Source organism: Canis lupus, chromosome 5, assembly GCF_011100685.1.
Source record: "Canis lupus familiaris isolate Mischka breed German Shepherd chromosome 5, alternate assembly UU_Cfam_GSD_1.0, whole genome shotgun sequence".
Lineage (NCBI taxonomy): Eukaryota > Metazoa > Chordata > Mammalia > Carnivora > Canidae > Canis > Canis lupus.
In genome coordinates this window covers 14840803-14856123 of record NC_049226.1, presented here as the reverse complement: position 1 = coordinate 14856123, position 15321 = coordinate 14840803, and the positions used below count along the sequence as shown (strand labels likewise).

General features: G+C 48.9%; 1 protein-coding gene and 1 non-coding gene across 2 annotated transcripts; one reads left to right on the top strand and one right to left on the bottom strand.

Annotated features, from left to right (window-relative positions):
• Nucleotides 1–454: 454 nt before the first annotated feature.
• On the bottom strand, nucleotides 455–6990 carry SLC37A4 (solute carrier family 37 member 4). Its single transcript, NM_001287131.1, is given in 9 exon segments — nucleotides 455–1176; nucleotides 1309–1447; nucleotides 2075–2188; nucleotides 2708–2793; nucleotides 3047–3205; nucleotides 3708–3951; nucleotides 4259–4491; nucleotides 5313–5655; nucleotides 6914–6990. Coding segments are annotated over 8 exon segments (1290 nt in total). The 5' UTR covers nucleotides 5461–5655; nucleotides 6914–6990; the 3' UTR covers nucleotides 455–1009.
• A 3536-nt stretch (nucleotides 6991–10526) lies between these two features.
• On the top strand, nucleotides 10527–14802 carry LOC102152874. The gene is made up of 2 exons (XR_005359190.1): nucleotides 10527–10721; nucleotides 11796–14802. It is a non-coding gene; the product is annotated as a translation initiation factor IF-2-like (transcript).
• Nucleotides 14803–15321: the final 519 nt, after the last annotated feature.

The window sequence follows — 15321 nt, the reverse complement described above, 5'->3', positions numbered from 1 at the left end:
GCCTTGGGTCTAGTTCCAGAATTGCTGACTTCTAGGAGGGCCTTGGCAGTGTTGGTGATGATGGTGGGGTATTTATCAGGTGCAGCCAGGCTTTACTGCTTTAACTATTTTAACCCTCACCCTAATCTAGGGGATGTATTCTATTACAGATAATAGATTTAGCAAGATACAGACTCTGCCTCAGACTCTCAAAGCTAGTTACTAAGCACCTGAGTTTGAACCCAGGCTTTCTGACTATACTATCAGTGAGCCACTGTTATACTGCCTTCCTCCATCGAATGGTTTCATCTACCTGAAACCCAGTAGCTTCATCTGTAAAATGACCATTGAATTAGTGTGATGTTGAAAGCAGAGGAGCCCTAAGCTTAAAGGAGTCCATGTAAAATTTCCCATTTCAAGGAGATGAAAGCTGTCTGGCTTGTAGAACCCCTTGGAAAGAATGACTCACTGATGGTGTTTAGTATCAAATCTAGTTTTAATCTATATCAAGTCTTTCCTCCCTCCCTACGATGCTCCACCCGCCCCCCTTTTTCCCAGGGTACCGGTGAGAGTGATGGCCTCCTCACCCCCTGGGATTGGAGGTATTGGCTGTTGCCCCCTACTGAGAGGCCTTGGGGCAGAAATCTTGAGCCACTGGTACCCTGCAGCTGCCAGAGGGGCCGCACCTCTCTGGGACACTGGGCAGGACCCAGGAGGGAAGACGGGTGCAGGAGACTCCCTGACTGCAGGGGTTTCCTGTCTGAAGGCAGGAAAATAGGAGCTAATGGAGTCCAAGAACCAAAAATTTTTGCCTTTTAAATAAAGCACAGGATGGGGAGCTGGGACCTCATTAGGCACTGATAACTTCCAGTGCCACCTGGGCGAGTGAAAAGGAGCACAAAAGGAAATGAAAGGTTCAGTGCTAGCCGGAGCAGCCCCCCTTTCGTTCTCTCTGCTCCTCCCACTCCCCCCAACCCTGTGCAGGGGAAGGCCACAGGTAGGAGAGGATGCACTGGAGCCTGTACTCTCTTCACTCGGCCTTCTTGGGCACCCGGCCCATCTTGGTGCGGATGTTTCGTAGGAGAAAGAAGGCAGCTGTGCTGACTGCACAGATCACTTCAGCCACCCAGAAGGCTGTGCTCCAGCTGTAGTGCTTGGCAATGGTGCTGAAGGGCAGCCCAGCCAGAAAACCGCCCACTGCCAAAGAAGAGGGGGAAGGGCCTGGGTCATTTGTGAGGCCAGAGTCAGCGGGGCTTGCCCCAGCCTCTAGCTAGATTGTGTGCAAGGTACAGTGGGGATGACGCAGAGACTCTAGAGGGCATCACTCACCATTGGCCATGAGTCCTACAATGGCGTGGGAGGTGCCGCACAAGTTGGGAGGGGCACTCTCGTTGGCTATGACTCCGAACAAGGCAATGGGACCATAAGAGGAGAAACCAAACACAGCTCCCAACACCAGGATCCAGAGCTACAAGGACAGTGCAGGGTGGCATTCAGAGTGAGAAAGCCTACCTACCTACTTCTCCCAAAGGAGAGAAAAATGCTGCGCCCCCAGAACAAATGACTGTAGTTAAGGAGATGGTCAGGGACTCCCCTCACCCCACTTACCAATACAGCAGAAGGGTAGAGCTAGAGGAATGAGGCCACACTGAGCCAACCTGAGGGCCTGTGTGGACGGGCGAAGAGGGGACAGAAGCCATCCCTCCAAGGTAAATGTTATCTCTTAGAATTTATGCTAGCTGGTTGGGCTCGGGGCCAGGCAGATAGGGCAGGACAAGGGAGAGACAAACAGGAGGGAAACCAGATAAGGCACCTCATCCTCCGTAAAGCCTGTGAGCTCAGCAAGAGGGTGAAGAGCTGGAGTCCAGAAAGCAACATCCTAGAGGAGCACAGGGAAGAGAAGAAAACCAGGCCCCGAGTCCAGGAGGAGCACCCCAGTACAGAGGACACGAGAGGTGAAGCAGCACTGTAAAGGGAGATCTGAGAGGCAGAGAAAGGCCTGGGCCAGGGTGGAGCCAGGGGCAGGGAACGGGCAGTCAGTGGCCCTGGCTTCCTCATCCTTGTGCCAGCTGCGGGCCAGGTGCTCCTCATTTACCTTGGGGGAGTCACTGGTCACAGTGACCCGGAAGAGGTACATGGACACGGTCATGCCAGCCATCATGAGCAGCAACAGGCCATGGCGAGGGTTCCCATACACGGACAGCCCTGCCTATGGATACAGTCCCAGCAATGTCAGGCCCTACTAGCAGCAGAGAACCTCCACCCCTGGACTCTGACACAGCAGGGCCTCTGCTGACAGGTCTTTGGCAATCCCACCACCATTCTTGGCCTGGGGCAGCTCTGGGAGGCCCTGGGACCTGCTCATTGTGTCCTGAGGCCAAACTCCACAACATCCTGTCCTCCACGGCAGGGCAGGGTCAGGACACGCGCTGGCAAGCTGCACCTAGTCTCTGCTCAACCCCATTTTCCTGGGGCTATAGAGGAGCCCACTGCTAGGCTGAAAGAAATTCTGGCTCTCCTTGACATCAGTTAAAAACCCTTTCCCCAGGAGCCTGCCTTGCCTCCACACCCCCCAGCAAATAAGAGTACCTGGAATCCTTCCAACCTCCCCCTTGCCATCTGCCAACCTGCCCGTGCCCCAGGGCTCCCATCTCTCTGGTGCCTGGCCCAACCGTGCTGGGAAGATGTGAAGGGACCCTCCTCCTTCCTGTGCCTTCCGCCCACTCACCTTTGCCATGGCCCGGTCTGACAGGTAGCCAGCTGCGATGCTGCCTACGAGGCCCCCAACCTCCAGGGCACTCATGTAGGAGCTACCTGGAGTAAGGGGGTGGTGGTGGGAAGAGGGAAAGGAAGGGGGGAATGGAGTTACATGCTGGGGTTGTCCCAGATTGGCCGAAACCCAGAGAAGTACAGGGTCCCTGGAGGGTGAGTGACCAGCCGCAGCTGTCAGTACCGCCTGGCCTCACAGGAAGAAGAAAGGGATAAAGAGAAGCTGGGCCTCAATTTCCCATCCCCCTTCATGGACTCCTGCTCCCTGTGCCCAGCCCTTTTCCAGCACCCCTCTTACCCACGAGGACGGACTGTCCTTTCTCCTGGATAAGGAAGAACTGGCCCCAGTCAGTGCAGCATGTCTTTACACCGAATACCACAAGGTAGCCAGTGGAGAGCACCCACAGGTAGGGCGACAGCAGCAGCTCCTGTAATGTACTCTCGTCCTTCAGGGAGCCTGGGGGCAGGAGGAGGCCAGGACTCAGGCTCTGCTCTCGCTGCTCTGCCCCAACTGAGCCCCTGCCACTCACAAACCAGCTGCAGGGCCAGAGTCCATCCACATAGCCAGCAATCAGCAGGAAGGCACCCCTTCACCCACTGCTCTGCCCCCATCCCCCTCCACAGCAAGCCTCAGCAGAAGAGGACCAAGGTACATGGCCGGAGGCACCCAAGCCACTAAACCTTAGGATGCTGCCCAGGACAGGGAAGTCTGGCTCTGCTGTGAGGAAAGACCAGGATACAACATGAGTCACAGCGTTTATTGGCTCTGCCACTTGTTTGGTACTTAAGTGTCTCTTGGAGTGGAGTTTTATTTACTCCCCACCAACTCGCCACCACCATCCCTCCCCCTCCATCCATTGGCTAGCCCAGGGCCAGGCAGACAGCCAGTCCTCAACGAAGGTCTGCCAAATGAATGATGAATGAAGGTGCCCCAGTGATCGGCTTGGGTGGGTGCTCACCTTTCTTGCCCTTGGAGGGGGTGGGGTCCAGGTTTCGGAGTCCGACATCAGCAGGTTCATTGTGGATGAGCAGGAGACAGAGGAAGGAGACAACCACACAGAGGGCCCCAGACAGGGCCAGCGTGCTGCGCCAGCTATAGCTCTGGGCCAGGATGGTTGCCAGGATAGGGCCCAGCCCTCCAGCCAGGTTCATGCTGGTTGATAGAATGGCCCACCAGGTGCCAAACTGAGATGGCTCAAACCACTGTGGGGCAGAGAGGTGTGGAGTAGGTGCCCATGTTAAACATGCTGAAGGTGAGGGTCAGGTGAGGCAGACCTAGAGGCTCACATTACAGGGATGAGGAAGAGGGCGCTTCTACTTGCCAGGGCCAATTCCCTCATCTGCCACCTGATCCCACCATGTTTAGCTCCTAAAATATCTCGACGAGCAATAGGAGCTGGACTGGCACTCCCAAGGAACCTGCTCTGGGATGGGGGTGCTGGTACTCCCACATGCTCTTTAGGCATCCTCTATGCCAGTCTAAACAAGCTCCTTGGAAGAAGACACTCACCTTCCGCAGGATCTTCCCGCATGGAGGCCAGCCCAGCCCCTGTGCCAGGCCATTGAGGAACCACAGAGCAGCAAAGACAGGTACCAAGGAGCTCCAGGAAAAGACTATATTGACCAAGCCAACCAGGAGCAGCCCGGAAGAGAAGAGCCAGCGAGCGCTCATCTGGTCGGATAGCACCCCGCTCACAAACTTGCTGATGGCATAGGCTGCCGACTGGCTGCTGGTGATGAGCCCTGCAGCGGAGGAGAGCAGGAAGCAGGACACCTGGGGAATTAGAGGCCAGGGCAAAGGCACAGGAGGGATGGAGGAAGGCGTGGGGTCAGGTGTGTAGCGGTGTAGGTTCCCTCCAAGACAACTAGGAGGAGCCTGTGCTGGAATCCTAGCACTCATTCACAGGTGCTCCTCCTCCTCACCACCAGCGCTAGCCCCAGGCTGACCCATGACTTTTCAACCTCCTGGAGAGTTCCAGCTGCAGCTGTCAGGAGGCAAGAAGGGAGAACAAGGCAGCCACCCTCCCTGGGATTTACAAATACCTGATTACATTTCCCCCCTCACCCTGGATGCCAACGCAGGGCTTCTGGAAGTTCTGTTGCCCCACCTCTGAACATGGGGCAAAGAGCTTAGAATTGGAGCCAGAGACCTTATTCCTCCTGAAAGGCAGCCTGGTGGGCCACAGGAAGTTATTTTGCCAGCTCCCTGGTTCCCATGGCTCACAATGTGGGTGGCCAGCATGCACCCTGCGGTCTGAGCACGCACCCAGGCAGTGTGCAAACTGTGCTCAGAACGCAGCCTAAACACACTCAGAATAAGCCATGCCTCTGGGGGCACTCGTAGGTCACAGGCAAAGACACATCAGGTAAGCAGCCCTCGGACACGCATAGACCACACTCCTGTTCTTCACCCATATCCATACTCAGAGGCCCTTCATTTGCCACCTGCAGACTGCTCCCTGTCCTTTGCTGTGCACGGACACTCCACACTCCCACAAACACCCAACTTGTCCTACTAGTCCTGAGTCCAGGAGCCCACCACCTTGCCCCCTTCCAGGGCTCACCCAAGTCATCCTTGTCCAGAGGGATCTCCTCCACCAACGACGGCATGACAAAGGAGAAGGTCTTGCGGTTGAAGTAGTACAGGCTGTAGCCTCCAAACATGGCCGAGAAGATCACAGTGCGGTAATAGCCGTAGCCTTGGGCCGCCATGGTGGACGGGAGCAGGCTCCAGTGGCCAGGACACGGAGCCTCTGACCACAGCTCCTGCCGGTGGCTCTCTCAGTGCCCGGATCTGCTGAGTTAGGCTTTTGCTGCTCCCTCCTCCACCCAGCCTCCCAGGCTCCCTTTATAGCCACCTTCTGGACAATCATTAAGCCTGGGGCGGCTTGTAGGGAACCTAGTGTCCTGAGGGAGACAAGAAAACAGCAGATTACTGAGAAGCGGTGGGGGGCTGTAGGGGTCCCAGAGGGAGGCACTGCCCAAGACCCAGCACAAGCCAGCATGCTGGTGTCCCCACAACTTCGCGTTTCTCTTTTCCTTGTCCGCCTGCCTGTGAAACCAGCTGTGATTAAAGGCTCAACCTAATTACTTTTGTCTGCAGGAGCCCAGGGGACGCAGCCAGGGGTGGGGATAAGCAGAGATGCCCTCTCTAGCCCTGCTGCCTCAGTCACCTACCTTCTCATTCATTCAACCAAGAAGTTTACGGAGGGCTTCCTGGCTGCCAAACACTGCACTCAGTGCTGGGTTAGTTTCCACACACACACACACACACACACACACACACACACTCTCTCTCTCTCTCTCTCTCCATTAGACACCTACCCCCAACAATCCGATTCCCAAGTCTTAAGACTGACTCAAGCCCTGTAACTTCCAATGCTCAGCACACACTGCGGTAACTGTTCATGCAGTTGCAGAATCGTAAGCAAGAGACATTTTCCATGGCAGGCCCTGTGCTGCACCGAAAGCCCCCCCGCCCCCGCAAAGGCTGGGATCGTGGTTGGGTCACTCAACTGCCTCTGGCCCCTTTACCCTGTAACGTCAGTATGGGGTGCCCTCTGGCCGGCTGGGGGCTGCAGGGTCCGTGACAACACGGCCCGAAGGCGGGAAGGTGCACCCGCGGACTTCAGGCGGCAGTGCCGAGCCCGCCCGCCTCCCAGGGCTCGGGCAACACGCCCCCGGCTTTTCCGCACGGTTGGGAAAGCAATCGGAGCGGAAGGCGTAGGCGCGAGCGGCGCGGGCGGCCGCACGCAGTCCCCCAGGGGCTCCTCGCCTCGGGCTCCGAGCGGCTCCGTCCCGCAGGATGGGGCCAGGCGCAGGCTCTCGGCACCTGCCCAGCCCCGTGTCCTCAAGCTACCCGGGACACCCGACTCGGCCCGGGAGCCCACGGATCCGGGTGCGAGAGCTGGAGAGGTGCGGAGACGCCGGACTGGAGCGAAAAAAACAGCAGCAGGTGCGTGCAGGTCACGGAGGGCGCTTCGGAGGCCCCCAGACCCAAGAACTGCCCCCCACCCCGGAAGGGGCAGCTGCAGTAACAGCTCCGCCTTGTATCGCAAGTTACAGCAGCCTTCGTGGAGGCTCTAACAAAGGCGCCCCGCGGCCCGAGACTCCCCCTCCAGCCCCGCCTTCGGGCGGCGCCCCTCCCCCGCATTCCGCCAGCTACCTGAGCGCAGGCGGGAGCCGAATTGGAGCGAGCGGGGCGGCCGGACCCGCGGGCGCATGCGCGTGCGCGCGGGGCGGGGCCTGGCCAAGAGCCAAGTCCACCCCCGAAGAGTTGCGTCCCGGTCCTGCGGTTGCCCTGGCCTCTGGGTGAGGACAGCGCCCCTTAGGGGCTGAACTCGTATGTTTCTTTTTTTTTTTTTTAAGATTTTATTTATTTATTAATGAGAGATACAGAGAGAGAGAGAGAGAGAGAGAGAGAGAGAGAGAGAGAGAGAGAGAGAGAGAGAGAGAGAGAGAGAGAGAAGCAGGCTCCACGCAGGGAGCCCGACGCGGGACTCGATCCTGAGTCTCCAGGATCACGCCCTGGGCCGAAGGCAGGCGCGAAACCACCGAACCACCCAGGGATCCCCCACACTCTCTTTTTAATAAATAAATAAATAAAACCTTTAAAAATAAATTTAAAAAGACAACATACCAAATGGACAAGATATTTGCAAATGCCATGTCCAATAAAGCGTTAGTATCCAAAATATATAAAGAACTTTTACAGTTCAACACCAAAAAAAAAAAAAACAACAAATAATCAAATTTAAAAATGGGTGGAAGAGGGACACCTGACTGGGTCAGTCAGTAGAGCTTGCAACTCTTTATCTCAGAGTTGTCAGTTCAACCCTCATGTCGGATATAGAGATTACTCAAAAGTAAATAAGCAAATAAACTATACAAACTTAATTTTAAAAATGAGTGGAACCCATGAACAGACATTTCTTCAAAGAAGACATCCAGATGACCAACAGACACATGAAAAGATGCTCAACAGCACTCATCATCAAGGAAATGCAAATCAAAGACATAATGAGATATTATTTCACACCTGTCAAAATGGCTAAAAAAACACAAGAAACAAGTGTTGGCAAGGATGTGGAGAAAAAGAAACACGTGTGCTGTTGGCAGGACTGCAAACTGGTGCATCCACTGTGGAAGACAGTATGGAGGTTCCTCAAAAAAATAAAAATAGAATTACCATTTGATCCAGTAATTCCACTACTGGGAATTAACTTACCCCAAAGAATATGAAAACACTAATTCGAAAGATACATGCACCTCTATGTTGATTGCAGCAGTATTTATTTTATTGCAACAATAACCAAATTATGGAAGTATCCCAAGTGTCCATCAATAGATGAATGGATAAAGAAGATATACATATATATATATAGAATATTGCTCAGCTGTAAAAAAAGAATAAAATCTTGCCGTTTGCAATAATATGGATGGATTAAGAGTATAATGCTTATATGTCAGAGAAAGACAAATACCACATGACTTCACTCATGTATGGAATTTAAGAAACAAAACAAATGAACAAAGAAAAAAGAGAAAAAACAAAAAACAGACTGTTGGGACGCCTGGGTGGCTCAGCAGTTTAGCGCCTGCCTTGGGCCCAGGGCATGATCCTGGAGTCCCAGGATGGAGTCCTGCATCAGGCTCCCTGCATGGAGCCTGCCTCTCTCTCTCTGTGTCTCTCATAAATAAATGAATAAAATTAAAAAAAAAAAAACACAAAAAACAGACTGTTAACTATAGAGAACAAACTGATGGCTGCCAGAGAGGAGGCAGGTAGGGGGACAGGTGAACTAGGTGAAGAGGATTAAGAGCACACTCACTGTGCTGAGCACTGAGTCATGTATGGAATTGTTGAACCATTCTATTGTAGACCTGAAACTAATCTAACACTGTATGTTAACTATACTAGAATAAAAATAAACATAAATAAAAGTACGCCTTATTATTATAAGCACAGTGGAGAGTCCTCATAGAGCACAGACTTTTACATTGTAATTATTTGAAAGGCCCTTTTAAATAATTACCAAAAACATTTGCCCTCAGATGCATGGGTTACACCTTTATGGGCATGACTATAACCATCTTTGCAAAAAGTTGTACAAAATAATAAATACAAAACTCAATTTCCTTTCATTTTAGCACCACCTGACCTCTTTTTTAAAATTTATTTATTTATTTATTTATTTATTTATTTATTTATTTATTTATTTATTTATTTATTTGAGAGAGAGCACAAGTGAGGGGAGGGACAAGCAGACTCCCTGCTGAGCTGGGAGCCCAGTGTGTGGGACACAGGACAGGATACTAGGGCCCCAGGATCATGACCTGAGCTCAAGGCAGACACTTAACCCACTGAGCCACCCAGGCACACTGTGGTAGCTGTTTCATCTTTTTTTGTTCCTTCATATTTTTCTCTTATAAAAAGTTTATCTGATATAGTGATATGTTCATGTTATTATATTTTGTAATAGTATTATTCATCATGGGTATTTCTACTGTCAATAACAATCTAAATTAATTTTGGCAGAAGGTTAGACACTGGTCTTTGAACCAAAGCAACATGAAAGCAAATATTTTGACATCTGTTAGGATGGAGTGGCAACTGTCATACATTTGGAATGTTATGATCCCAAGGAATCTTTATATAATGTGAATTACACTGTATATTGTATTTTTTATAAAATTTAGCCAAATTTTACAGAAGAAATTATTTGTCTGATCATTGGTCCTATCTATGTCAAACTGGATTTTTTTTTTAAAGGTAATACATGAACAAAGTTAACCTTCTTCCTAAAGCCTAAATAAAGAGAAAGCAGTTTCCCATTAAAAAAAAAAAAAAAAAAAAGAGGGGCATCTGGGTGGCTCAGCCGTTGAGCCTCTCTGCCTTTGGTTCTGGACGTGAGCCTGGAGTCCTGGGAGCCTGCTTCTTCCTCTGCCTATGTGGCTGCCTCTCTCTGTGTCTCTCATGGATAAATAAATAAAATCTTTAAAAAAAAGAAAACTGGGATCCCTGGGTGGCATAGGGGTTTGGCGCCTGCCTTTGGCCCAGGGCGCGATCCTGGAGACCCGGGATCGAATCCCACGTCGGGCTCCCGGTGCATGGAGCCTGCCTCTCTCTCTGCCTGTGTCTCTGCCTCTCTCTCTCTCTCTCTCTGTGAGACTATCATAAATAAATAAAAATTAAAATAAATAAATAAAAAAGAAAACTTTCATGACTAATATTTTTTAATAGTCTAGGTCAGTTTTTTTGCAGAATGTCTTTCAATATAGATTTGTCCAACTGTTTTTGCCATAAGGATGTTATGCAGGTTTTGGCAGAAGTACTGCATAGATGATAATGTGCCACATCGGGAGGCCTGTGATAAGTTTGATCATTTAGTTAAAATAGTGTCCACCTGATTTCTATACTGTAAAGTGTATCGCTTTGTAATTAGTAACCTGTGGGCCTACCTTACCTCTTTCTAGGCTTCAGGTCCTTCCAACCTCTGATCAACCTCCAATCGAAATCTTCAGAGCCATCCTCCCTCCCCTCCTGCTCTGGGGACCAGGCCGCAGCAGCTCCCGAGCTTAGCCCCTACTGCCCACCCGCTACCAGCTCCGGGATTGCGGGGATCCTTCCGCCCACGTGGAGGCCGCGGCCCGCCGCCCGGTCCGCCTGCACCTGCCGGCCTCCTGCCCTCCTCCGCCTGGGCCTCTACTTCCACCGCGACGCTGTGGCTCTGCACGCCGAGGCCACTTCCTCCGCCGAGCGGGCCGGGGACCAGCGCCGGGTCGCCGGGAGCCCTTGGGTGCAAACCCGGCCCCGCGGCCGCGCCCTCCCGCAGGACGAGCAGAGGCCTCCCGGGATGGACCCTGCAAACCCCTGAACCCCCGGGAGAACCAGAAGCAGGCCCTCGTGGCTCTGCAAGCCCCGGGCGGTGCCCGCATAGACTCAGGACCTGCCGGAGAACCTAGAGGAGCAGGTGAGGCTCCTCAGGAAGATGGGGTGCACCTGCCTGAGCTTGGCGGGCTGGGCCGCGCAGCATCCCTTCCAGGGGCTCTCCCTGCAGCGGACCGGCAGCCTCCGGAGCCTTGGAGGGGCCCCTCTAACCCCCGCCCCGGTTCTGAGGGCTTCTGCGTGAGCCTCTCCCTGCAGCCCCTAAGCAGCCTTTTAGTCCTCGCCCAAGCTGTGAACCAAGTGGAAACAGTACAGCTCTTTGCAGGGAAAAAAAAATTTTTTCTGGTAGTTCTTGGTTAGTGTATAAAAACACAAGTGATTTGGGGGTCCTTGATTTTGTGTCCTGCAACGCTCCTGGATTCCTTTATCAGTTACAACAGTTTTTTTTGGTGGAATCTTTAGGGTTTTCTCCATATAATCATGTCATCTGATGGATTAAGATCATCTTAATCCACTGTTCTCAAGATCATTTTACCTTCTTAAAAATTACTGAGGACTCCAGAGAGCTATGTGGGTTATATCTATGGATATTTTTCGCATTATTAAAAGAGATTTAAAAACTTACTTATGAAAAAAAACTTACTTATGAATATATTTTAAAGTAATACTAATAAACCTTATAGCCTTTCCACATATTTGTGAATATTCTTTTTTGATAGTATACTAAGCTAAACAAGTGGTAGTTTGTTAAAGATTGGCTGCATTGTGGAACTTGAAACCAAGTCATTGAAGTTTTCATATTCCGATGTTAGAATCTATTGTTCTACCTTGCACTAAAAATGGATATTTTACACATGCATGATTTTTTTTTTTTTTTTAAGAGAGAGAGTGTGTGTGTGCAGAAGGAGAAGGGCAGAGAGAGAGAGAGAATCCCAAGCAGGCTTTATGCTCAGCAGAGCTCCACGTGGGACTCTATCTCATGACCCTCAAATCATGACCTGAGCCGGAATCAAGAGTGGGTTGCTTAGCTGAATGAGCCACCTAGGCACCCTGCATGCATGATTTATTAACATCATGCATTAATCATATGAAAATGATTGGTTCACTGAATTAGGCAGATCTTTCCAATGCCAATTCTTTTCTTTTTTTTTTTTTTTAGATTTTATTTATTCATTCATGAGAGACACAGAAAGAGGCAGAGACATAGGCAGACGAAGAAGCTGGCTCCCCGCGGGGACCCCCGACGCGGGACTCCAGGAGCATGACCTGAGCCGAAGGCAGACGCTCAACCGCTGAGCCACCCAGGTGTCCCTCCAATGCCAATTCATTTCATTACACAATACCAAAAAATGATACTTGGTTATATCATCACTGGTTTTATTGGAAAAGTGTTAAAGGAGTAGGACACTGTCAAGCTCAAATTTTATTTTTGGCAGCAAATATTGTCAATTGGTTCCCCTGAAGTGATGGGATCACTTTATTCGTTTTGGAGATGTCTGCCAAATACCCAAGTCCCGATAACAATAACAGTAGCTTGTTTTTCAGGTGTTCTTTCAAGTAAACTTGGTGTTCCATGAAAGAAGAGGCTAATTCAGCTTACAACTCAAACAACTACATAGGTGTGTTTCCTCAGGGCAACAATTGTACTTCTGGAAGTACTTTAGTACTTTACAAAAGACTTGCTCGAGTTGAAATGAATAGGAGTAATGGTTTACTCTGCTTTATCAAGGACAGTGTTAAGTGAACCTGCCTGTCTTTTCTTTCTAATTTTAAGTGTGTGGTGGTGAAGAGAATAGTGATTACTAATATGGCTTGATGCCACTACCTTGATTCACTGCAGAGGGCCCGAGACCTACTCTTCCATTGCTTTTACACTGAGTGCAGATGTGGAAAAAAAAAAAGGCAAATTACATTATTCTGCAGATAATCTTGTCCTCCCTGACTCCCTAAAAAAGTCCTCAGGGGTCCTAAGATTGCACCATTGCCTTAGTCCAACCAGGATTTGAGCTGATTTGATTGGATAGTATAGTCTGTGAAAGGTGGTACAGTTCATATTCACCCTTATTTCAGAGTACAGTTGGGGGTCCTAACTTAATTCCTGGGCTGTTTATCAGGATACCTTCTCTTTGGTGGGCTTTGAGGTCTAATTTTTGTCCACTACCACCACCCCTAATCCTAGGTGGCTTGAGCTGGGCTCTCAGCAGCTTCTTTCAAATTGGCAAATGCCCTGGTGATGCAAGCAACACCAAATGTTAAGCTCTCTTCTCTGAGACCTTGACCCCTGTGCCAGGTTGATTGCAAAAAATAGCTTTGATTCTTCATCTGTAGTAGATACATACAATGGAATACTGCTCAGCCATAACAAAGAAGGAAACCCTATTGTTTGTGACAACACGGTTGAAATGGAAGGGCATTATGCTGAGTGAAATAGGCAAGACAGAGAAAGACAAATACTACGGCATTTTAAAGAGGGGAGGGGCACCTGGCTGGCTCCGTCGGTACCGCTTGAGACTCTCGATCCTTAGAATTGTGAGTTCGAGCCCTGTGTTGGGTATAGAGATTACCTAAACAAATAGGTCAAACTCATAGTAACAGAGAGTAGAGTAGTGGTTGTCAGGGGCTGGGGGCTGAGAGAAGTGGAGAGAGGTTGATCAAGCTTTCAGTTATGAGTAAGTTCTGAGGAGCTAATGATTTATAGCACTGTTACTATAATTAATAATACTGCATTGTATCGCCCTTACCTTTGGGGGATACATTCCAAGACACCCCCCCAGGGAATGCCTGAAACTGCAGATAGTACTAAATCCTATCTGTACTGTTTTTCCTATACATATACACTTATGATAACATTTAATTTATAAGTTAGGCACAATATGAGATTAATAACAGTAATTAATAAAATAAAACAATCATAACCTACTATCATAAAAATTATGTGAATGTGGTTTCTCTCCCTCTCTCAAAATACCGTACTGTACTCACAATTCTTGTGATGATGATGTGAGATGATAAAGTGCCTACATGATGAGGGGCACCAGGCTGGTGCAGTCGGTGGAGCATGTGACTCCTGATCCCAATCTTGGGATCATGAGTTCAAAGCCCACATTGGGCTTAGAGCTTACTTAAAAGAAAAAAAGTGCCTATGTGATGAGATGAAGTGAGGTGTATGATCTAGGCATTGCGATATAGTCTTAGGCCACTATTGACCATCTAAATTTTTTTAATTTTTATTTATTTATGATAGTCACAGAGAGAGAGGCAGAGACATAGTCAGAGGGAGAAGCAGGCTCCATGCACCGGGAGCCCGATGTGGGACTCAATCCCGGGTCTCCAGGATCACGCCCTGGGCCAAAGGCAGGCGCCAAACCGCTGCGCCACCCAGGGATCCCACACTATTGACCATCTAAAGATACATCAGGAAGACCATCTGCTTCCAGACCATAGTTGACCACCCCTGGTAATTGAGACCACAAGTGACTGAAACCATGGGAAGAAAGACCATGGCTAAGTACTTGGAATTTGCTGAGAGTACATCTTTTTTTTTTTTTAAGCTTTTATTTATTTATTGGAGGGAGAGAGAGCGAGAGAGCGAGAGAGCGTGAGCATGAGGAGGGGAAGGGGCAGAGGGAGAGGACCCCAGGATCCTGACTTGAGCTGAAGGCAGATGCTTAACCGACTGAGCCACACAGGCAGCCCTTGCTGAGAGTGCATCTTGTGTTCTCACACACACATACAAAAAGCTAACTCTGTGAGGTAATGGATGTGTTAATTAACTTGATTGTGGGAATCATTTCTAAATACATATGTATATCAAATCATTACTTTGTACACTTGAAATATATATATTTGAAATATATATATATTTGTCAATTACACTTCAATGAATCTGGGAGGAAATTTTTTTTTTTAAAGATGATCTTCCTCTATCCTAACTGCCTACTATAAGCAGTTACTTATAAGCTTCAAATGATCTCTACAATTCTTTATAGACAATGGTTGGCATTCAAAAACAGGAATTGAAAAAGACAAGAATTAAGTACCCATCAGAAAAAAAAAGTACTAAATAGAAACATACCTGGAAGAAAGCAACCCAGTTTCTGATTTCATTCCATATCTAAGGTGAATCTATATGATATATAAATGTAAAAATAAAAAAGAGAAACATATCTGGAGAGAATTTAAGTAATATTTATCAAACCCAGATTTTAAGATAAATGTGATTAATATGTCCAAGAAATAAGATGACCAACAGAGACCTAGAAACTGTGAAAGATACTCACGTGGATACTCTTAAATTGAAAAATACAATAACTGGAAGTAAGAATAGATCAGATACAGGTGAGGAAAGAATCAGAAGATAATTAAATTCAGTTTAGGAAAGCAGAAGCTGAAACAAAAGCTATATTCACAATTGTGATAGTTAATTTTATGTGCCAACTTAGAGGGTGCTTTGGGTGAGATTTTTTTAAAAAAGATTTTATTTATTTGAGGGCAGCCTGGGTGGCTCAGCGGTTTAGCACCTCCTTCGGCCCAGAGTGTGGTCCTGGGGACCTGGAATCGAGTCCCGTGTCGGGTTCTCTGCGTGGAGCCTGCTTCTCCCTCTGCTGGTGTCTCTGCCTCTCTCTCTCCTCTCTGTATATTCTCATGAATGAATAAATAAAATCTTTAAAACTATATATTTTATT